This window comes from Odontesthes bonariensis, chromosome 8, assembly GCF_027942865.1.
Source record: "Odontesthes bonariensis isolate fOdoBon6 chromosome 8, fOdoBon6.hap1, whole genome shotgun sequence".
Classification (NCBI taxonomy): domain Eukaryota; kingdom Metazoa; phylum Chordata; class Actinopteri; order Atheriniformes; family Atherinopsidae; genus Odontesthes; species Odontesthes bonariensis.
The window spans coordinates 2232768-2257114 of NC_134513.1; the positions used below are offsets into that span (position 1 = coordinate 2232768).

General features: G+C 43.2%; 2 protein-coding genes across 2 annotated transcripts in view; one reads left to right on the forward strand and one right to left on the reverse strand.

The window, feature by feature from the left end:
• Positions 1 to 8290, reverse strand: redic1 (regulator of DNA class I crossover intermediates 1). Its single transcript, XM_075471299.1, has 14 exons — positions 6389 to 8290; positions 6244 to 6283; positions 5986 to 6136; positions 5173 to 5302; positions 5008 to 5068; positions 4787 to 4913; positions 4613 to 4707; positions 3638 to 3923; positions 3495 to 3567; positions 3376 to 3409; positions 3137 to 3164; positions 2968 to 3038; positions 937 to 1522; positions 1 to 720 (listed from the first exon to the last, which is right to left on the reverse strand). The coding sequence occupies exons 1-14, from the start codon at positions 6409 to 6411 to the stop codon at positions 365 to 367; spliced, it is 2061 nt and encodes a 686-aa protein (XP_075327414.1). The 5' UTR covers positions 6412 to 8290; the 3' UTR covers positions 1 to 364.
• The window catches only part of abcd2 (ATP-binding cassette, sub-family D (ALD), member 2), a 27505-nt gene continuing 10418 nt past the window's right edge, over positions 7261 to 24347 (forward strand). The window contains exons 1-5 of the mRNA XM_075471298.1: positions 7261 to 8409; positions 11540 to 11720; positions 12992 to 13113; positions 19348 to 19510; positions 22835 to 22929. Coding sequence (XP_075327413.1) covers positions 7468 to 8409; positions 11540 to 11720; positions 12992 to 13113; positions 19348 to 19510; positions 22835 to 22929 — 1503 coding nt within the window. The 5' untranslated portion in view covers positions 7261 to 7467. The remainder of the gene's footprint in view (positions 8410 to 11539; positions 11721 to 12991; positions 13114 to 19347; positions 19511 to 22834; positions 22930 to 24347) is intronic.

Sequence of the window (24347 nt, forward strand, 5' to 3'; positions counted from 1 at the left end):
ATCGTGCAGCTCTGACGAGGAGTCGGAGGTGGTGTGGTGTGACGTGTTACTTATGGTGAAATGGTTGCAGTTTTTTTTTCCAGTGTGTTTCTAAAGTTTACGAGGAATTACTAAGTGCTGTATATTATATTTAATGATTGTTCCGAGCTGTAAATGTTTTGCTAGAGTTTATATTATATAAAGATGGAATATCTTGATGAAATCTTATGTAAAAGAGGAAAGAAATAAACTCCTGAATCTGAGTGACGGTTTAAAAGTTTATTCTGTTTCCATCAAATCACCCAGAAGCTGTTTTTTGGGGGTTTAAAACAATCAGCCGTTAAAGAACACACAGATTAATTTACCTTCCTCCCATCAGTCCCAATCACTCCTCCTGCCTCCTCTGCTTCAGCATGAGCAAAATGTCGGCGATCTCCTTAAGCGTCTCGACCTCCTCGGAGAGCGCGTTCACGCCGGATGTGACCTCCATCAGAGGGCGGTTCACCCTGGATGTGACCTCCATCAGAGGGCGGTTCACCCTGGATGTGACCTCCATCAGAGGGCGGTTCACGCCGGATGTGACCTCCATCAGAGGGCGGTTCACCCCGGATGTGACCCCCATCAGAGGGTGGTTCACCCCGGATGTGACCTCCATCAGAGGGCGGTTCACCCCGGATGTGACCTCCATCAGAGGGCGGTTCTCGTGCTGCCGCCCGTCTCCGCCCTCCACATTCTCGTTACCTGAATCAGAAACATGACAGCAAGCTAACGGCTTCTTAAAATCCACATAAAGTGATGCTGAATATTTTATACTTTATATTATATTATATATATTTTATATTATATAATATATGTATATATATATTATATAATATATACATATATACATATTATTATATATATTGTATATATTTTATATTTATATAAAATATATATATATATTATAATATTTCATACCTCTGATGCTCAGAACATCCAGAAAGGAGTCTTTGGGCCTCTGCAGGAACTTGTGGACGGCCTTGGCTGTCCAAGCCGTCGGCTTCTCTTCACCTCTCCTGTTTTTCAGGGAAGCCGTGAGCGTCGGTGGCTCGGTGCGACTCTGCCCCCTGGTGGCTGGAAGTCGTCCCGACACGCCAACGTCTGGCTGATCTGAGCTGAAACCCGAAGCTTCGGTGTTTGCATCAAAGCTGCACTGAGCGGACGCGTCGCGAGTCTCGGGTGTGCAGCTGTACGTGGTTTGAGTTCCCGCATCTCGGGTTTCAGTCGATAATTTGTTGCATTTGCACGACTCTGGCCTCTGAGTGGGAAGGTGAGGAGACGGAGACGGAGCTATGCTGCGTTGAAAGGCCTTTTCTGGGCAGACAAAGTTGTTCATAACTTCTTGGTCGTCTCCAAAGATCATTTGGGATTTCGTCTGTGGGGCGAGAGGCCGAGGCCGGAAGAGTTTTGGACTCCTCTGAGAGTTTATGTGGAGAAGATCTGCACAACAAGCATGATCCATGTGAGAAATATGAGCTGGGAGACACATCTCACAGCCTTCTTCCTGAAGTTAAAAGCAAGACAAAGAAGTTTTAGTGTTCAGTCTGTTAAAATTACAACACTTTTTATCCCCCTTATTTCAGGCTCCATAATGTTTGGGACAGACTGATGGCGGCTCCATTACAGCAGCCATCTTTAGCCCTCAGTTTGTCCCTTTAAGTCTCTCCTTCAGCCCACAGAAGGCCGGCTCAGCTGGATGTGTTTAACTAGCGGTTAGCATGTAGCAGCTTAGCCCCTGTGTTTCTGTGGCTACCTAGCGGTTAGCATGTAGAAGCGTAGCCTCTGTGTTTCTGTGGCTAACTAGCGGTTAGCATGTAGCAGCGTAGCCTCTGTGTTTCTGTGGCTAACTAGCGGTTAGCATGTAGCAGCGTAGCCTCTGTGTTTCTGTGGCTAACTAGCGGTTAGCATGTAGCAGCGTAGCCTCTGTGTTTCTGTGGCTAACTAGCGGTTAGCATGTAGCCTCTGTGTTTCTGTGGCTAACTAGCGGTTAGCATGTAGCCTCTGTGTTTCTGTGGCTAACTAGCGGTTAGCATGTAGCCTCTGTGTTTCTGTGGCTAACTAGCGGTTAGCATGTAGCAGCGTAGCCTCTGTGTTTCTGTGGCTAGCTAGCGGTTAGCATGTAGCCTCTGTGTTTCTGTGGCTAACTAGCGGTTAGCATGTAGCCTCTGTGTTTCTGTGGCTAACTAGCGGTTAGCATGTAGCAGCGTAGCCTCTGTGTTTCTGTGGCTAACTAGCTGTTAGCATGTAGCAGCGTAGCCTCTGTGTTTCTGTGGCTAACTAGCGGTTAGCATGTAGCATGTAGCCTCTGTGTTTGTGCTCATGAAGTCTTCTGTGGACAGTCGTCTCTGACAGAGACACAGCTGCCTCCTGAAGATGGTTCTGATCTGTTGGACGGGCCTTTGAGGGTTCTTCTGGCTTCCTCGGCCTCCCTCTGATCACAGAGCTCACCTGAGAGTTCTTTCTTCTTCATGATCTTCCAGACAGCTGATGTTGCTGATCCTAAAGGTTTAATCCATGTCTCTGAGGGTTTATTCTGCTTTTTCAGCCTCATAAACAGCTTCTCTCCTACAGAATCTTCTCCCTGCGCTGATGAAGCAGTGAAACACACCTGGAAGCCACCTGTCCCAGACATTATGGAGCGCTCCGCTTATTCACTTTGTGTGTGTTCACTTTAAGGCAGCAGATATCAGAATAGTCCTGACTTTTTGGTAAATACAAGTTTAAACTGATATAATGTTGATAGTTCGGTGAACTGACACCAAATGTCAAAGAGATGCCGTTGTTTCATAGTACGTCTCACACAGGATAAAAACACGTTTTCCCTTTAAAATGCTGCACAAATCACAGCAAGTTCAGCCTTTGTTGATTAGTTTGGAAACAGTTGATGTGCCTCTGAGATGCCTGCAATTTGTGAGGCTGAATAAAGCTTAACAATGTAAATTAACTTACATCCTGGGAGTCTGAACTGAGGTAATCTGCTCTGCAACAGCAGCCTGGAGAATATTCCCAAGCATTCAGAGCTGTGGGATTTAAAAAAAAGAAAAGACATCTGTTCAGTTCAGTTAGTTGTTCTTTAACGTGTCCACAATTAACGAGACTTTGAGATGCTTTAACTTACGGGAGTTCATGTCGGTGCAACTGGAGGGCTGAGAAAGAAAGAGAAAAACATCTCCACAAACACTCCAACTGTACCTTTGTGTGTTCTCCATTACAATTTAACTCATGAAGGCTGGAAAATCAGGTTAAACTTCCTGTGAAATCCTCTTTCTTGAGGCATCGTTATTGTTTTCTATAGATTGAATTTAACTGCAGTTACAAAGTCAAACACTTGGTGGCAGCAAAGCCCAGCGAACGTACCTCAGCTCCCATGGACTGAGGGTCGGGCACAGTTCTGCAAAGTAAACGCAAAGAAAAACCCGACGTAAAGAAGCAATTTAAAGCCTTTTAAGTCAAAAAACCCAAGAACAAACGCTTACTGTAGTGCTGAGGATCTGACTGATGCTTCGTCCGTGAGATATATTTTAGATTTTCCAAAGTGAGAAGCTGAAACTGAATTTGAGAACATGAGCCAAAGGAGAAATGTAATCGTGCTTATGTGAAGGTTTCAGGAAGCATTCACCTCCTCGTTCATCTTCATCACCGAACCTCCCGGAGGCGTCGTCCTCAAACAGCTGTTGGGTTTCCGCCTGGTTGAGCGTGAGGTCCACCGCGGGCCCGCCGTCCTCCGGCTGGCTGAGGAAGGTGGCTGCGTGTCGCCCGTGACGTCTCCCTTTGGTCTGACAGTCGGGGTTTGGACTTCCAAAGAGGAGCTGGGCGGCTGTGGGGGTCTCCAGGTGGAAGAGGGGTTCGCTCGGTCTGCAGGTCCAGGCGTCCGTCATGCCTCTGGGCTGAGAGAACGGCTGAAACTGACAAGATTTAAATAGGATGAGCGGTCAGTACGGAAGCCCAGAGCGGACTTTTTTCTGACGGTTTTCTCCAGATAACGAGTTAATTTACCAATGGTTTTCGAGGCCACTTTTTCTGCCAAGTCCGCCCCTGTTTATATGCGTTTATATGTATTTCTGGCACAGGTTTTTACCCATTTTTACCCCCTTTCATTGAAAACTGAATAAAGTAGCCGGAGACGGCCGGCTCGACTGCAGCTCAATCTTCACCAGTGACCAGCTGAGGGGACCAGGCCGTCTCCATGGTTACCGAATGATGCAGCGATAACGAAATCAGCATGATTGGTGTGTGTTAAGCCTGATTCCATTCTTGAAATGCTCGTCACACCAGAGCCGGATTTGCTTTGTGCATTTTCACAAGCGCTCCACATTCCATGTTTTATTCATAGGCTACTTTATTCTGTTTTCAATGAAAGGGGGGTAAAGATGGGTAAAAACCATTGCCAGAAATACATATAAACGCATATGAACAGGGGCGGACTGGGGAGAAAAAGTGGCCTCAAAAACCATCAGTAAATTATCTCGTTATCACGAGAAAACGGAGGAAAATTATGTCGTTATCACGGGAATAAAATTTATGTATCAATGGCTGTTTAGGGCTTCCGTAGGTCATCAAGAAATATAACTAAAACGTCTCTCTGTGTCACTACCGTGGTCTGTAATGAGGCGTCCCAGGGTGGAGGGGAGAAGTGGGGGAGAGTCTGCATCTGAGTCTGGTTCAGCCTCATCTGCCGGGGGAATATTCCTGAGGGAACCCGTCTGAATCAGTCATCATAGTCTTATTAATGTCTTATTCATCTGCTTCGTGTCCGTTGTGTGCAAACCTTGACGTGAGGAGGCTGAGGAGGGGGATGAGGAGGGGGATGAGGAAGGGCTGGGGGGGTGAGTCCCGTGTGGCAGGTAGTCTGATGCACTGTTATCTGAAAACGCCGACTCCAGCACTGGTGACAACTTAGGGGGGAAAAGGGGAAAAATTGGTCAAATTAAATCTGTTTCCCTGAGAACAAAAGAAGCTGCGAGCAAATGTAAAACATGAGCCACGAACCTGTTGACACCGGCTGAATATTTGTGGAAGGGCATTCTTTCTCTTTCTGTTTCCTTGAGCACTAGATGGCACAGAAGAGATGAGAGTTGGAACTCTGATCCATGACAACACCACAGCAGCTACGAAGCGTCCTGGGGGGATAAATCCCACCCACACCTGCTCTACCTGCACTGAGACGGGCTCTCTGCGAGGCTCAGCTGTGAGGGGGAACAGGGGCTCATTGGGAGCACGAGGGGCTGGTTTCTCCTGTGTTTGGATCCTCCTTTGCTGCCAAGAACTGCTACTTTAGGAGGATCTGAAAAAGATGAACACTCTGACTCTTTTTCTTTAGACACTGCCAGGAAAATAGGATTTATTAAAACATGAGTAAACATTAATATAAATACAGTTTATGAGGCAAAGGTTTCACAATTCAAACAAGTGTTGAAGTGAATATCTGCTCTGAGCTCCTTTCTCCTCCAACACAGCCTGAACCCTCTCAGACGAGCTTTCTGTCCTTTCTTTAAGGAGTCTTCAGGAATCCCTTGAGTTAGGAGCCTTTTTCCTGCCTGAATGGTTCATAGCTCAGAGTTAAGTGGCTTAACAAAGAAAAACTGGACTAAAAATGAGGAAAAAAGCAGAAAATGTCCAAAGAAAAACTCTGAAAAACCTTCAGAAAGTGTTGAAACTATTGCTGAAGATCACTTAAGCTGCTTGGATGCAAAATATAAATAAATAAGAGGTGTCTCATGACCAAAATGCTTCAAAAACAACATAAAATACTTAATATGGCTGTCACAATCATACACATGTAGTTGGATATTAATTGTTATACAAGAAATTATAATTAAATGTCTGTTTCTGTTCATTTTAGGGCACTATTTGAGTAAATTAATATAAAAACTCGTCTGACTCCAAATCTGAGGGGAATTTTATTCCTGTTTCCTGATATAAAGTCCTGTTTTTCACATTCACAGGAGGTTTGGGTGCCAAACTCACCTTGATTTGCTTTCTTGGTGGCAATCTGGTTGACAATAAAAAGGGTCATGAGGTCAGTGCTGCCCGAAAATGTGTCTCCTGAGCAGGGCACCGGCGGAGAGACTCCCAGGTGCTTCAGTCTTTGCTGTATTTTTCTCTTTTCAAAAAATTCCTACAACGAAAAAAAGGGGCCAAACTGTAACAATCCACCGAGTAAAAACAAGGCTGGATCTGTCACATCCATGTAGGGGTTATGAAAGTTTTATTTGGGAGTCTCACCCTCTGCTTTTTTGCATCATTTCTCATCACCAACCGGTTCCTGCAATGTCCGTTATTACGTCGTTTGTTAGTTAGCAAAACGGCAGTTGACGTCATAACAGTTTAAATTAAAAAATATATATAAATAGTTTATCGTGTATCTTACCTTGAACCCCCGACCCAGTTCATTTTTTAACGGAAGCAACAAGTGTTTAAAGCACGAACATGACAAAAATAATAACTAATATGTACGCCGCTGTGAAAGAATTGCTTATTTCGCTGTTAGCTAATAGCTTATTTTGCTAAGTTGCTAACGTTAACTTCTTCTTCTTGTAATTTATTGGCGGTTAGCATCCGTAATATTGCATTACCGCCACTAACGGTACAATTATGTAACTGCGGGTGTGGAGCGTCAACGAAGGAGTGACAAAATCAAAAATAAATAAATAAATAGACAAATAAATAAACAATTCACTAAATAAATAAAAATAAAATAACATACATAATACATAATAAAATAAATCCTTTCAAAACGTCCTGTAGTCTTTAAGAAATGAGCTAACGTTAACAGAAGCTAACAGGACTCACAGGTGCGCGAGCGCCAGCCGTTAACTAATAAACATGTCACGCGCAACTCGTCAGCGCTTATAAATGTCTCCCAGCCTATTGTTTAAAATGTCCCACTAAATAAAGTTGCTTTTAACTCTATTTATACGGGCTTTTAATAACTGTGTGATGTGTTGGTTTTTTTTTTGTTTTTTTTTTTTGCCAAAAAAGGAATTATGTCAACAAAGAATTACAGTTGGTACATACAGTAGGGGGGGGGACATTTGTTTGTGTCTCGCACGCAGCCAATGGTCTTTAGTCGGGGGTGCGACCAATGAGAAAAGCCATTGTGAGTCATAAAAAAAAAAAAAAAAAAAAGGGAAGTTGGCTTTATAAAGTAAAATCGTCAGCAAACTGTGTCGCGCGCCCAGCAGGAGTTGGGCGGGCTCGCGTTTAATTTTGGCAACGGTAACCGGAAGTGCAGCTATGCTCATTTGTGCTACTTGTCAGTGATACAAAAAAAAAGAGCAGAATGTAGCGGTACAGGCACCGGGCTCGCTTCATATCCTCTCCAGCCATCACGGGTTCCCCATCTTCTGTCTATGTTGACGCCGCCGGTCGGTTCCGCGGGGATGTGGGTGTTGTGTACGGGCTGTTAGCAGAGACGACTAACGGTTAAACGGTTAACGGTTAAAAAAAATGTCCAACATCCTCGACGCGGCGTCCCGGGTGAGATGGGATCGCACAGCCGCGGCCAAGCGAGCCGTGTTTCTGGCGGCCGCCGCTTACGGTGTCAGGACTCTGTATCCCGTTATCTGGAAGCAGCTCTGCCGGAGCAAAGATCCCCGCGGCGGGCCGCTGCCGAAGGCGGAGAACGGGTCCGCTTGTGCGGGGAACCCTCAGCCCGATGCCGCGGAAGATAAGCGAGCATCACCGGCGGTGAACGCCGAATTTTTCAAGCAGATCCTGGAGCTCGGTAAAATCCTCTTCCCCAAGCTGGTGTCCAAGGAGCTGTGTCTGCTCTGCCTGCACTCGGTGGCGCTGATATCTCGGACGTTTCTGTCCATTTACGTGGCCGGCTTGGACGGGAAGATAGTGAAAACCATCGTGGAGAAGGAGCCGCGGCGCTTCCTCCTCCAGCTGATCAGGTGGCTCCTCATCGCCATCCCGGCGACCTTCGTCAACAGCGCCATCCGGTTCCTGGAGTGCAAGCTGGCCCTGGCCTTCCGCACCCGGCTGGTCAACCATGCCTACCGGACCTACTTCACCGCGCAGACCTACTACCGGGTCAGCAACATGGACGGGAGGCTGGCCAACCCGGACCAGTCCCTCACCGAGGACGTGATGATGTTCTCCCAGTCGGTGGCCCACCTGTACTCCAACCTCACCAAGCCCATCCTGGACGTGGTGCTGACCTCCTACACGCTGATCCAGACCGCCAGGGCCCGGGGAGCCAACGCCAGCGGGCCGACCCTGCTGGCCGGGCTGGTGGTGTTCGCCACGGCCAAAGTGCTCCGGGCGTGTTCGCCCAAGTTCGGCAAGCTGGTGGCCGAGGAGGCTCACAGGAAGGGCTACCTGCGCTACGTGCACTCCAGGATCATCGCCAATGCTGAGGAAATAGCTTTCTACAGGGGACACAAGGTAATGTTCAGTTTATAAATCACAACTGGGTTATTTTTACACTTCTGTAGTTCTAGTTTATAGAATTATGGTCTATGGCAGGGGCGATTTTAGGATCTGGTCTTTAGGGGGGCCCAGCCCCCAGTGCTCACAGTGGCACGTTATTTCTCACTAATTGAGGCGAACTAGTACATTTATAAATTTTGGAGCCGTATTAGTTTTGCTTTGAGTAGTGTTTTCCCCTATAACATTCAATTTTGACCTCTTCATTTCAAAAGACTGTGGCTCGACAGGGATAACAGAGAGCCTGAGACAAATATTGAAGATAGCTCAACATTTATTTTGGGAGTAAAGAGTTAAAACAAAAACAAATGCTAGAAAATAAATAAAATGGTCACTAAAATAATGCATCCTTGAACAAAAAAAAAAGTGTTTTTGCATAATATAATATTTTAAAAATGTGCTGAGCCAGGGGGTGCCGAGCTATCTCACGGTGGGGCCTTGGCACCACTAAAAATACCCTAGCCTCGCCCCTGGTCTATGGTCTATCTAATTATGGTCATTTCAATTTCGCACAACTGCATTTGTTTACGGAGCCCCTAAAGGGATATGGAGGGATTTTTTTCGCAAAAGTATTGCGAGATCCCGCAAAAAGTATTGCGGGATCTCGCAAAAGTATTGCGGGATCTCGCAAAAAGTATTGCGGGATCTCGCATAAAGTATTGCGGGATCTCGCATAAAGTATTGCGGGATCTCGCATAAAGTATTGCGAGTCTCGCAAAAGTTTTTTCCCAAGTAAAACAGACACAGCGATTTCAGATGTCTCTCACTTATGTCAAAGCCATGTCTACGTGCAAGAACGGATTTGATGTCTTTATATGTTAGGCCAATACTAAAATAGAAATCAATAAACTTCTCCCACGGATGATGGGTAGGCTCCTCCATCGCCGTGTCTGTTTTACGTGGGAAAAAAACTTTTGCGAGATCCCGCAAAAAAAAAATTCCCTCCATGTCCCTTTTGGGGCTCCGTATTTGTTGCACATTTTGCTGTACATATTTTACATATACATATCTACATATTTATATACATTCCGAACTGAATCTCTGCTCGTACTGCTTTTAAGTTGGATTTATATTTTACGGCATTTTTTTTTTTCAATTTTATAGCATTTTTATATTCTATTTCATTTTATTTATAACCTTGTCTGTATGCTGCAACTGCAAAGTAATTTCCCAGCTGGGATGAATAAAGTACTTCTATTCTATTCTAGAGCAATTGAAAGCACACCTGCTTTTAATTCTATGATTTTTACGTGTCAGGACATAATAAAGGATCCTCTGGTCCTTACCGGGTCATAAAATGAGGTAAATGCAGCCTCAGAGGAACGAAACTAAAACACAGTAATGTGTGGAAATGTAACTTCCTCTTTAGCAGCAGTGAGCTGAAGTAATGCTAATCTTGTTCCACTCTTCTCTCCAGCGCTGCTTCAGCTCATTGAGGTTTGCAGCTTTGGTTTCTGGTGGTTCCCACCACAGCATCTCAGTCGGGCTGAGGTCTGGACTCTGACTGGACTGTTGCAACACCTCGATTCTTCTCTTTTTCACACATTCTGCTGTAGATCTGCTGCTGTGTTTGGGATCACTCAGTGGGGTCACATGGCTCTGAAAGGATCAGATTATTGGCTAAATTACAATAAGACTGAGCTGAGCAAGGGTAATTCTGCTTGGATATCTGGCGGTGAATGAATGGGATCAGAGGCACAAAGCGTGTCATACCCCGGTATGATAGGTGGCGCTGTACCCATTCCAGCTGTTGCTAATAGAGCCACTTCCTGTTGACCTCTTCACCACCAACAACAACAACAACCTCAGGCATTGGAGAAAGATGGAGAACGCAGAGCCAGATGAAGCTACGTCCCTCTACATTTGGTCTGTGATGAGCTGCTTGTTGCACAAACTCGATGCCCAACGGAGCATTCTCCATCGCGTTGTTTGTTTCTTTCTGACGGCGACAACAACAGGAATATCGTCTCCTTTGACTTCCGGGTCACGACCCCGGGAAAACATCTGGAGCATGCGCAGAACGCAAAGCCTGATTCACCACGTGCTTCAGCGTCTACCAGCAGGTTTAGAGTGACTTTCAGCCCAGTTATCTCGGGGTCTGAATCCCATCCGATCCAGTTCTTAGTCAGATTAAGGTGTCTACATGCACTTAATAACTCAGTCTGATTGTAATTTAGCCAATAATCCGATCCCTTCGGTGCCATGTGACCCCACTGAGTGATATCTTTGCTGGTTTTCATGGATGCAACTAAAGAAATGAGAACCGTTTACCATTAATTCTGTGGCTGCAGAACCAGCCCAGATCATCAGCCCTCCACCACCGTGCTTGACAGCTGGTGTGAGGTGTTTGTGCTGATATGCTGTGTTTGGTTTCCTCCAAACGTGCTGCTGTGCATTATGAGCAAACATCTCCACTTTGGTCTGCTCTGTCCAAAGGACATTGTTCCAGAAGTCTTGTGGTTTGTTCAGATGCAGCTTTGCAAACCTAAGCTGTGCTGCCATGTTCTCTTTAGAGAGAAGAGGCGTTCTCCTGCAGCCCTTCCACACAAGCCATACCTGTTCAGTCTGTTTCTAACTGTGCTGTCATGACCTTTAACCTATAGATAGATAGATAGATAGATAGATAGATAGATAGATAGATAGATAGATAGATACTTTATTCATCCCAATTTGGGAAATTGTTTTGTTGCAGCAGCGTACAGTAAAAGATATGACAACAATTAAAGTAGTAAAAACAAGCAAATAGAATATAATAAAATAAATATAAAATAAAATAAACTGCTTTAAATTTTAACATGCTAACTGAGGCCCGCAGAGTCTGAGATGTAGCTCTTGGGTTTCTGACCTTTAGCAGCACCTGAGGTTGTATTTACCTCATTTTCAGACCTGTTATTGGACCAGAGGATTTTTTTATTCTGCCCTGAGATGTAAAAAAGTTTGTTTATAATAAATTACAGTTCCATCATGTCTTATATTTGAGTTAATTGTTTGTTGTAGATGATTTAAAATAACCACAGATGTTAACAGAGTCGGTGTGATGTCAGAATGCATCAAAGCAGTTATAAATGGAGTCTCGCGTGCCCCTCAGGTGGAGATGTATCAGCTGCAGAAGTGCTACCGGGCCCTGGCGGATCAGATGAACCTGATCCTGTCCAAGCGTCTGTGGTACATCATGATCGAGCAGTTCCTCATGAAGTACGTGTGGAGCGGCAGCGGGCTCGTCATGGTGGCCGTGCCCATCATCACCGCCACCGGCTTTGCTGACAGTGGTAGGAAACGCCATCTCATGCTCCACATCCTCCTAAAGGTCCCGCTGGCCTGCTTGTATCTGATTGGATGTTGTTGTGTGTAATAAATAGGGCTGGGCGAGTTAACTCGTTAGTTATTTAACGCCGATAAATATTTTATCGCACATTAACGCAGTTTTTTTTTAATATATATCATTTTTGGGGGTTTTTGTGCCTTTAATGGAAAGTTCAGAGAGACAGGAAGCAGGGGGCAGAGAGAGGGGGAACAACACGCAGTACCCCTGTTTTATTATTTATTTTATTATTGTAAAAGTCTGTTGCTCACAGGCTTTTATTTTGTAAAAGTCTGCTGCTCACAGGCTTTTATTTTGCAAAAGTCTGTTGCTCACAGGCTTTTATTTTGTAAAAGTCTGCTGCTCACTGGCTTTTATTTTGTAAAAGTCTGTTGCTCACAAGCTTTTATTTTGTAAAAGTCTGCTGCTCACAGGCTTTTATTTTGTAAAAGTCTGCTGCTCACAGGCTTTTATTTTATAAAAGTATGTTGCTCACAGGCTTTTATTTTATAAAAGTCTGCTGCTCACATGCTTTTATTTTGTAAAAGTCTGTTGCTCTCAGGCTTTTATTTTGTAAGCTGTCTGCTGTGGAACAGGAAAAGAAAGTAATCGGCGGATCCACCAAACATGGAGAAGGGTACGGAACTTTTACTCGGCCATTTTCATTTTAAAGTTCTTCCAGACGGCGGAGTCGACAGAACCAAAGTCATCTGTAAACACTGCCAAGTTGAATTGTCTTCTCAGCGTAGTAGTTCCAGTCTAAAATATCACTTAAAGGCAAAACACACAACTGATAGCAGCAAGTCATTCAAGGAAACAGACAGTGGAGCGAGGCTTCTACATAAAAACTACAGAAAGATGCTGATGTTAAAAGTGTGTTTGCACAACAAATGTTATGGCACTTTCATTCATATGGCAGCACATTTAAAATAAAGCTAAATGCTAAAAGCTATACGCTACTTTTGGATTCATTTTTGGATTCTGCGTACAAATGAGATTAATCGTGATTAATCAGGGAAATCATGTGATTAATTAGATTAAACATTTTAATCGTTGCCCAGCCCTGGTTATAAACATGCAGGGAAGCTTTAGTGAAAGTCTGACTAAAGCAGTTGTTTCTTTCTCTGAGTTTATGCAAACGTTGCTTCCCTGTTGGTTTGCATGTGTGAAAATAGGTTTCAGCAAAAAACTCCAGCTCAGATCTTGGTTAAGGACTCGTCTCCCTCTCCTTTTCTGTAGAAACGGCGGACGGACAGACGCACGTTTTGGTGAGCGAGAGGACGGAGGCGTTCACCACCGCCCGTAACCTCCTGGCCTCCGGAGCCGACGCCATCGAGAGGATCATGTCCTCCTACAAGGAGGTGCGGACGCTCACACAAATAAAACTAATTATTCTGTTAGTCTGACCAAAACCAGACGTTTCTAATGATTGTAAACGTGCTAACCGGACTAAATGGAAGCTCTTAAAACACCCAGATAATGTTGGAGTCCTCTGATTGGTTTTAACTCTGCTGAGGCAGAAGTTTGGTTTATTCCTGGAGAAAAAGTGACATTAAAATGGCAGCTGTGGACAATGTGCCACAGAGCCACCCTTGAGTTAGGAGCCTTTTTCCTGCCTGAATGGTTCATAGCTCAGAGTTAAGTGGCTTAATGAAGAAAAAGTGGACTGAAAATTAGTGAGAAGGCAGAAAATGTCCAAAGAAAAACGTTGAAAAACCTTCAGAAAGTGTTGAAACTATTGCTGAAGATCACTTAAGCTGCTTGGATGCAAAATATAAAGAAATAAGAGGCGTCTCATGACCAAAATGCTTCAAAAACCACATAAAATACTTAATATGGCTGTCACAATCATACAAATGTAGTTGGAAACTAATTGTTATACAAGAAATGATCTTATAATTATAAGAAATTATAACCACAGCCTCACCTGACAGAATCACCGTTAAAGTAGCTTAAAGACGGCGTCTGTGCAGTGAATTCAGCCGTATGTAGCTTAGCTGTAAGTGTGTTTTGTGTCTATTTAACCATCAGCACCATTTGAAAGGCTGAAATCAGCATGAAGTGGCCAGTTTTTAAGGACAGGAACATAAAGATAGTGGTGGCTCTGTGGCACATTGTCCACAGCTGCCATTTTAATGTCACTTTTTCTCCAGGAATAAACCAAACTTCTGCCTCAGCAGAGTTGAAACGAGTCGGTGCTGATTCTGAAAGACCAACGGACGACGTTGTGTCCCTTCCTCCTCCTCGCTGTCGCCTCTGCAGGAACTCCAGCCTGAAAGAAGCTAAGGAACAAATCTGTGAATGAAAGGCCTTGTTCACCGAGGGCCAAATCCCTGATCTCTCAATGCAATGTAACCCAAAAAAAAAAGGAAAAGCAGGATCCATTCATGCCCTCCGTTTCTCTGGCTACATGTGGAGGTCCATAAGAGGATTTGGCAGCAGCACATTGGTGGAGAAGTTGCTTGTTTGTACCGGTCGACATGCCAACCTGTGGTGAACAGAAGGTTTTGAAGCTAGTGCTTGTGGGTTGTAGCTGTGTGGAGATGCAGAGCAGCAAGCCCCTGCATGCTGAGGCTGGGATGTGTGCAACAGATGGAGCGCATTCCTGAGGCCCAGCTCACACCTCACAGCGCTCGCTTTAATATCAGGCTAAAGTTTATGTGTTTGTTGTGTGTGGTCAGATGGGCCAATGGCATGCCTCAGCTCGTGGTGGATAACTTTAAGCTTCTGTTTATCTTTTTATGTCGTTCCTGGAAAGCTCTCCTCCTATAAAAGTCCTGATCCAGCCCTCACTTCTTTTCCCCTCCAAGCAGCCAGACTTTCTTTAATCTTTAAAGTGATCTTCAGCTACAGTTCTCCAGGCTTTCAGAAGGTCTTTCAAAGTTGTTGTTTTGGACATTTTCTGCTTTTTTTCTCATTTTCAGTCCATTATTTCTTCATTAAGCCACTTAACTCTGACCTATGAACCATTCAGGCAAGAAAAAGGATCCTAACTCCTAGATTTGGAGTCAGACGAGCAACAAAAAAATATTTAATTTTTTTTTACATTAATTTACTCAAATAGTGGCCTAAAATGAACAGAAACAGACATTTAATTATAATTTCTTGTATAACAATAAATTTCCAACTACATGTGTATGACTGTGACAGCCATATTAAGTATTTTATGTGGTTTTTTAAGCATTTTAGTCATGAGACGCCTCTTATTTCTTTATATTTAGCATCCAAGCAGCTTAAGTGATCTTCAGCAATAGTTTCAACACTTTCTGAAGGTTTTTCTTTGGACATTTTCTGCTTTTTTCCTCATTTTCAGTCCAGTTTTTCTTTGTTAAGCCACTTAACTCTGAGCTATGAACCATTCAGGCAGGAAAAAGGCTCCTAACTAAAGGGATGAACCAGTGTTGGGTCCAACTTAGCAAAGAAGCCGTTTTAAACTGGATCTTTAGGCACTTTGTTCCCAGCAGCCTGTCACAGACACATCATTTGTTCCCATTTCTTTAGCTGCATCTGTGAAAAACAGCTTCATAGTTTCAACTTTTTTGTACATTTACATTTAAACTGTTTTCAGTTACCAAAAGAGTCAAATTAATATATGAAATTCAGTTTAAAAAAAATCCTAATCCCAAAAAAATTAACGTTATTACGTCTAAAAGTAGAAAAGTAGGAAAAAAACAGATAATAATAAGAATTATATGTTATTCAACATCAATAAAAAGTAAATAAGATTCAATTTAAAGCTTACAAAAGGAATATAAGATATAATGTAATGACTAATTATGGAACAATTAATATAAATGAAATGATTAAACTGTTTTATGCCACCAGAAATGAATAATCTAGAAGCTCTTTGTGGGATTCAGACTGGAATTAAGATTTGTTCCCATTTCTTTAGCTGCATGTGTGAAAAACAGCAAAGATAACACAGTGTGACAGACAGAAAACAGGATTTCTGCAGCAACAAGGTGATTCCCAAAGAGCTGTTAGCTGAAAACTTGGCATATCTCAGCATGGTGTGCAGTGTGTCCTTAAAACATTTGAGGAAACTGGACAAGTGGAGGACAGAAGAAGAAGTGTCAGGCCTAAAGAACTATCTCCAGCAGATGAACAGGATCTGAAAGTGATGTCCTTAAGAAAGAGGAAAACATCCAGCAAAGACCTGACACAGGAGCTGAGAGATGCATCTGGACCTTCAGCTGATCGGTTATAAAAATAGATCAGTTATTGCCTTCTTATTTGCAAAGACTGGAACAAACTCTTCTTTCAAAATGACCCACCTCTGAGTATCAGCATGTTCCAGTTTAATTATTCACTGGAGGCCAGATTATGAGCCTTGACAAGATAACTGGGTCAAACCGGTTCTCTGCTGATTTTCCACTGCATTAAATGCTTCATAGTTGGAGACGTGAGCATCGACAGCCGCAGAAATAAGCAGAAATAAGCATGGAGTCGTTTCAGTGGGCAGTGAAACCTGGTCAACCTTCTCTCAGGCTTAGCCTGGCTGTGAATAATCCACCATCTGTTGCTGTTTCAGCCCTGCATCTCCTCTCATTTTCCCTCTCTTTCTGCCTCTCTTTGTATCTTTTTAACACGATTGAAGCAAATCAGATTTGATTTATCATATATATATATTAATAAATTCCATGTTTGGACAGTTTTACCTTTACCTTATCCTGTATTTGGACAGTAAAGAATGGAGAGTTTTGATAAATTCATCAACAAAAGTTGGGTTTTACAGTGATTTAATTAAACTGCTTTGAAGAGTTTTTATTTATTGTTGGTTTAAATAAACTTTTAACTTCCTGTTAGCGATTAAGATCCAACTCCAGGGCTGTGTTCGAAACCACATACTACATACTATATACTCATCGATCAGACAGTATGCAGAGCGTTTACCCACAATGCATTTCGCATTTTTATTATTTTCTGGAGCAGATCAGATGTTTCTATCCAGCTCAGAATTCATTGAGCAGCTCCATCAGTGAGCCGGTACCTGTGGCAGCCACACATGCCCACACCATAACACCCCCACCACCGTGCCTAACAGAGGAGCTGCTCTGCTCTGGATCTCTTCCTGTTGGTCTCCACACTTTCTTCCTGCCATCACTCTGATGCAGGTTCATCTGAGTCCGGTCTGTCCAGAACACCTTTTTCCAGAACTCTGCAGCTCCTTTAAGGACTTTCTGCCAAACTGTGACGTGTCCATCCTGTTTCTGTGGCTAACTAGCTGTTAGCATGTAGCAGCGTAGCCTCTGTGTTTCTGTGGCTAACTAGCTGTTAGCATGTAGCAGCGTAGCCTCTGTGTTTCTGTGGCTAACTAGCGGTTAGCATGTAGCAGCGTAGCCTCTGTGTTTCTGTGGCTAACTAGCTGTTAGCATGTAGCAGCGTAGCCTCTGTGTTTCTGTGGCTAACTAACGATTAGCATGTAGCAGCGTAGCCTCTGTGTTTCTGTGGCTAACTAGTGGTTAGCATGTAGCAGCGTAGCCTCTGTGTTTCTGTGGCTAACTAGCTGTTAGCATGTAGCAGCGTAGCCTCTGTGTTTCTGTGGCTAACTAGCTGTTAGCATGTAGCAGCGTAGCCTCTGTGTTTCTGTGGCTAACTAGCGGTTAGCATGTAGCAGCGTAGCCTCTGTGTTTCTGTGGCTAACTAGCTGTTAGCATGTAGCAGCGTAGCCTCTGTGTTTCTGTGGCTAACTAACGATTAGCATGTAGCAGCGTAGCCTCTGTGTTTCTGTGGCTAACTAACGATTAGCATGTAGCAGCGTAGCCTCTGTGTTTCTGTGGCTAACTAGCGGTTAGCATGTAGCAGCGTAGCCTCTGTGTTTCTGTGGCTAACTAGCGGTTAGCATGTAGCAGCGTAGCCTCTGTGTTTGTGCTCATGAAGTCTTCTGTGGACAGTCGTCTCTGACAGAGACACAGCTGCCTCCTGAAGATGGTTCTGATCTGTTGGACGGGCCTTTGAGGGTTCTTCTGGCTTCTGCTGCGTGTACACCAAGAGCGACCTACGCTGCCTGGTAGCGGAGGTCGCTGGAGAAGCTTCGCTTGAGAATACGCTTTGGTAGCTTTGTTCGCTCGTGACGTCACATTTAGAATGTTCCATTTTTAAAGGCCCCGCGGCTGCGTTAAAGCAACCCGTGTGCTGCACAGTTATCTGCGGCGCACCGCCCCTCACCACCTGGCACTGCTGACGGCTTTACCCACGGATGCAGACAGCGATGCAGCTGGCCTCCAGCCCGTTTCCAGAGTAGGCAGCAACAACGCCACTCGTGAGGCCATTCGTGTGAGGGAGACGTTCATGGCCTACTTCGCCAATGAGGGGGCGGTCACCTGGCAGCCTTGACACCCGGCACCAACAACGGCACTTTTCAGAGCCACCAAATGCATTGAAGGCATATTCCAAACTTCCATGTCATAAGCCATAAAATAACCTTTCAGTTCTTCACAAGCACAACTTTAGCAGGTGCGGGTTTGCTGTATATAATGTGTCACAATGCATAATTCGTACACATAGTACTAGTGATAAGATAACATAGTGATAAGATAACATAGTGATAAGATAACATAGTAGTGGTGGGCGGACACCGCGGCGATTCATTTTTCAGTAGCCATTTTTGAAGGAAGTAGGAACTAGGAACCAAAGTTTACGCGTCTGTTTCCGCGAACCCCGCGGATTCTCGGACCCCTACAATCTGTGGATTGTCATTGGTTTTCACCGAACCGCGTCATAGCTCATTACCATAATATTAGCTTGAGTTTAATCGCTGGAATTCGCTCTGGTCGCTCAGTTGGCTCACCCTCCATAGAGAAATAATGATTTCCGGCGCTCAGGCAGCGTAGGTCGCTCTAGGTGTACACAAGGCATTCCTCGGCCTCCCTCTGTGATCACAGAGCTCACCTGTGTGTTCTTTCTTCTTCATGATCTTCCAGACAGCTGATGTTGCTGATCCTAAAGCTTTGACCCATGTCTCTGGTGGTTTATTCTGCTTTTTCAGCTTCTCTCCTCATGTTGAACAGCTACAGAATCTTATCCCTGCACTGATGAAGCAGTGAAACACACCTGAGGAACCACACACACCTGGAACAAACCTGGAACACACCTGTCCCAGACAGAGGGCTCTGTAAATACTCAGGACTGTACTTTATTTACCTTTGAACTTGAGCTGGCAGCGTAACCGGTTCATGAGCAGAGATGTAACTGGGTGATAGAACATGATGCAATCAGGTCACATGCAGCCTCTGAATTCTCAGAACTGGTGTGTTGTTTAATATAATCAAGCTGTTTTAAACCGCCTGCGTCATTTTGCTGCTCCACTGAAAACCAAAGCCTCTGGATTGTCTTATTTTCCTCTTTTTAAAGCATTTTGTCCTTTTAAAGTCATCACTTTACTTTATGAAGCACATCAGGTTCAGTTTTCTTACATTTAAATAAAACATTTTATAAGCTCATCTTCTCTTCTTTGTTTCCTCGTACCTTCACCCACTCCTCTGGCTTTGGTTATCAGCACGCGGCCATGACAATGACCTGTGTACTCGGGTCACGTCGACACTTTTTCCTGGCATCCACTGCAGAATGACCTCTGACCCCTGTGTGTTTGTCAGGTCACGGAGTTGGCAGGCTACACCGCCAGGGTTCACAACATGTTTGAGGTGTTTGAGGACGTCCAGAAGGGGGTTTACAAGCGCTCCTCTCTGTCGGCCACCACGGGAACAAAGAAGAAGAGCAAGCCGGAGATGCACATCGATGGGCCGCTGGAAATAAAGGGTAGGCCTGTAATGTTGCCTGTATATAAATCGGCATTAAGAGAAGCAGAGTGGGGAGGACTGAATGTGTTGATTTGAAATAAATACAAAAAAATCTAAATGACTTGTTGAATAAATCAACAAAACAATAAATTCACCTAAACAAGATAAAAAAAAATATACTTAATGTACAGAATGTGAAATAAACTGTAATCATGTAAGTTTTTGCTATTTATTCTCGATATTTTATTTTGAATTATTTTTTTATTAAATCCTCTATTATTAATTACTCCTGCTCTTATTTTTCTATCACATCTTCCCTCAACCATTTTTTCCTTTTTTTTTTTTTAAATTGTTGTTTTCTATTATTTGTGCTTTTAAAATGACATTTTTTGCACATTTTAAAGTCTTTTTATTTGTTTGTTTCTTTTTGTTTTTGCCTTTCCCCGTCAGTTTTTTTACTTACCTGTATTTCCGCTGGTGCTAACGGCTAGTGGCGCTAGCGGCTAATGGCGCTAACGGCTATCTTAGCTTGCAGTTAGAACAGAGGCCTAAAAGCAGTCACATGCAGCGCAGCTTTTTGTTCTAACTTTACAAAGAACAGCTGCACTTTAATCTGATAATTTAGTGACTGGGCCTAAAAAAAAAAAATAGTTTGGTTCCTGTTGGTTGTCAGTTGATGTCATGGGTAGGTAGGGAATTTATTTATTTATTTATTTATTTATTTATTTATTTATTTATTTATTTATTTATTTATTTATTTATTTTCCAGTGGCAGCGAGTGATAGGTAGATTTTTTTTATTTTTCTTTTAATACAGCAGCAATGGATACTCCCAGTATGTTACACACACACACATTTTATATGAACAACATATGTAGTCGATACAACCTGGACCATTGGCATTGAAGACATCTCAAACAATATTTCATAAATAAATGTAATAGTTTAGTTAAAGTGTCACTCTGGTGTTCTGCGACTCATAGCCCTGTTGTCCAACATTACTGCCTGCTACACAAAACAATTGAAATATTTTTTTAAATATTATGTAGCCTATATATATTCATAAAAATGATAATGATAGTATGATATATGATATGAAAAATATCTTATTTTTTGCAAAACATTATGGGCGTGAAAACGAAACTTAGAAAATCGGCTCGGCGCATGCGCAAAACCACAAAGTAGCAATTCTCGACAAGTAGGAGAAATCAACTGAACACCGGCTGCCGACACAAATGAACAAGTGCACTGCTTGACTTCTTCAATGACATTTTCAAAAGATTTCCTACCCAATCTTACAATTTTGTTTGTCACGCTATTGCATGGAGAAACAATGGAGACCAGGCATATATCCATCCTTCTCCCGCAGCCATATAACACGCGCCACCGATCCAGTCTGCATGCAGATCTCACATGAAGTCGTTGTTTTCACGAGAGCATGCGCTCATCCTTGTACAGGATGAAGAGGTGCTGTACGAAAACGTAATTATAGTTTGCATTAAAAAAAAATGTATTTGTGTTCTTTTTTTTTTCTTCCCCAAGCTCATAAAATAATTTGGGTCGCACGTAAATTGACTGGGTCGGTCGGAAACCGGAACCAAAAAAATTTTTTCTAGGCCCTGAGAGAACACAAACTGTCACAGTTACCTTGTTTAACGAGCTAATTGTACCGTAGCTGCCTGACAGCTGAGCCACTTGAAAACAATTTTCTTTCTATATTTTAGTAGCTATATCGATTTATCCAGCCGTTAATAGAATTTGAATAATGGTGGTTTTAATCAGAAGCAAACATGACCAACAGTTAATCGATAACATGTGTTTCATTTAGATATGTTTGAAGTAATGTAAAGAGTTGAGTGGTTTGGTTTGTGTCTTTTTCTAATCTGCGTTTTGTTTGAGCTTTTCGAATGTGAGCTCCTGGAAGCGCTGCCACCAACCAAAGATCACACCATGTGACCCTAAATGAACGTCATGTTTCACTTTGTGGTTAAACTAAGAGACAAACGCAGAGATAAAGAGCAGGGTGCTTGCACAAGTCTTGAAAGTCTTAATAAGTATGGAATTTTGAAGCACTGTTTTCCAGACTTTGAAAAGTCTTGAATTTTGTGTGAAAGTCTTAATAAAGTATGGAAAATAAATGTATGGTAGAATTTTACAGTATGCTCAAAGGCATTGTGAAATGAGAAATAGGAAGGTAGGCTATAAAACTATCATTTTACTAACTGGTCACGTACTGTATTAAGCCCAATTCGCACGGGATAAGTATTACCTATGGACCCCCCGTAATTCGGAATAATTGCGGAGAATGTCTGAGTTCTATTACCTATGGATCACTGGTAATTCGCAACTACCCCCGCACCTCTGTATTTTTTTGTGGCGCATTCGGACGGGATAAGCAAAAGTCTGTAATTTACTGAAATCACAGACATCATGAGCGGATATTCCGTAATTGTCGTAACTTCCTGTTTTGCCCCGTTGTACCTAAGAACTCAGACATTCTCCGCAATTATTCCGAATTACGGGGGGTCCATAGGTAATACTTATCCCGTGCGAATTGGGCTTTAGTCCTGTGCGAATGCGCCATGTCAGTGATTTGTGGGGTAATAATTCCGCCGCGAATTACCTACTGTATTTCGGCGAAACACAGACGTCCTGTGGTAATTTAAGTCCCGTCTGAACGCACACCTCTGTGTTCAACCTATGTGTACAACCAGGTACAACGGGGCAAAACAGGAAGTTACGACAATTACGGAATATCCGCTCATGATGTCTGTGATTTCAGTAAATTACAGACTTTTGCTTGTCCCGTCCAAATGCGCCACAAAAAAATACAGAGGTGCGGGGGTAGTTGCGAATTACCAGTGATCCATAGGTAATACTTATCCCGTGTGAATTGGGCTTTAGCCTAATGGGATGAGATGTGAGTGAAGAGACTGAATTCTACATACATTCATCCATCCATTCATTTTTTATTATAGATAGTTTTTGTGACACTTGTTTGATGTGAAATTCATGTACTTGTGATTTTCATTTTTTTAAACGTTTTCATCAGTAAAAGCATAATTTACTGTGAATAATGCATTTGTTCATTGAATACTAGCCTATAAAAATTAACATTTCTAATAAACACAGTTGGTACAATCTCAACCAATGCAGTAGGCAGTAGGCACATGAGTTACAAGCACATAAAGTTAAGGTCTTGGGGAAAAAAGTATCCGTTTTAAAAAAGTCTGGAAAAAGTCTGGAATTTTAATTTGGAAAAAGAGCAAGCACCCTGAAGAGGGATAAAACCCTCGCATCTCCTTCCTTCGTCCCTCATCTCTGCGTCTCTTTTTCCTCTCCAGGTGAGGTGATCGACGTGGACAAGGGCATCGTTTGTGAGAACGTCCCGATCATCACGCCCAACGGAGACGTGGTCGTTTCGTGCCTGAACTTAAAGGTGGGGATCCTGCTCTGACTTCACTCTCAGACTCCCTGCAGATTACGGTGTCTGTGGCGTTTATTAGCATTAAAGATGAATCCCCTGTGGTCTCATTAGCAAAGGAACACATCTCATGGGTGTCAGCGTGTCAAATTCCCTCCGGATTTTGGTTCCTCTAACAAGTTGAAGAGGCTTTGTGGTGCTTAAAGTCACAAATCCGAGCTGCTTGCATCGTCTCTCTGCAGCAGGGATATAAACCTAATATAAATATGTGTTCAGCACGTGTTCTGTTGACTCTTTTCTCTGAAACATAAAAGACTCTGAGAGCACGCAGATCTCGTGCTCTGCTGTTTGTCTGGATAACCGAGTTAGCTTGATTTCATTACTGCTAATTTGACACGAGCCTGGATTCGTTGGTTCTTCATCTGAAGCTGTTACAGAGCAACACAACAAGTCGACTTCTCTGTTTCTCATCTCCTCAGAGTTGGAAACAATATGATAAAAATGCAGTGATTTCCAGGTCAGAATCAGGTCTGTTTTTAATGCAGAGCTGCCGGAGGGCCTGAAGACGTTCAGCTCTGTCCTCGTTCACAGAGATGTCTCCAGATTCTCTGAATCTTTAGCAGGATGCAACAAGAAATATTCAAAGTCTTCCCAATATGTTGAGAAACATTATTCTGAAATTCCTCCACAGTTTTTAGACACAGTTTTTTGCAGATTGCTGAACCTTCAACCGCCAGACTCTGCCTCTTTAAGGTGCTCTTTTTATACCCAATCATGTAACCGACCTGTTGCTAATTAACCTAATTAACTACTCCAGGTGTTTTCTTATTTTTCCAGCCTTTTTTTGCACCCGTCCCAACTTTTTTGAGACGTGTGGCTGCCATCAAACTCACGATGAGCTCATATTTCTCAGCTCAGTGAACAAATAAGTGAAGACAACAAGAAGCAGGGAAGTGGTTTAAAACCTGCTGACGTACAATCCACCAGCAGCTCTGAGGAGCTCCTGATAGTTCCTGGTAGACTCTGGAGCCATATTGTTCAAGGTTTTAAGGTTATGAGGCACAGGATTTTGAACTGAATCCCTACATTAGAGACTTGGGCTGTGTTCGAAACCGCATACTTCTCCTACTACTTATACTAACTTTTTGAGTTAGTATGCTAGTTTGAGTAAGCGAGAAGTTCCCGGATGCATACTAGATTCTCCGAAATGTTGGGTATGCATCATGAGGTTACTACTCATACTCAAACTACCCAAGATGCAACGTAACGTGACGTCGCCGATCGTCATTTCCTGTTAAAACGGCAGTTTCAAGCTAGCTACAACGAGGGTAGGTTCACTTCCTGTTTTCAAAACAAAAGTACAGATTGTATCCTAATGGCTTTCCCTATGATAAAAGGCAACGGGTATTTTATTTTGTGAAAATAACTGGAAG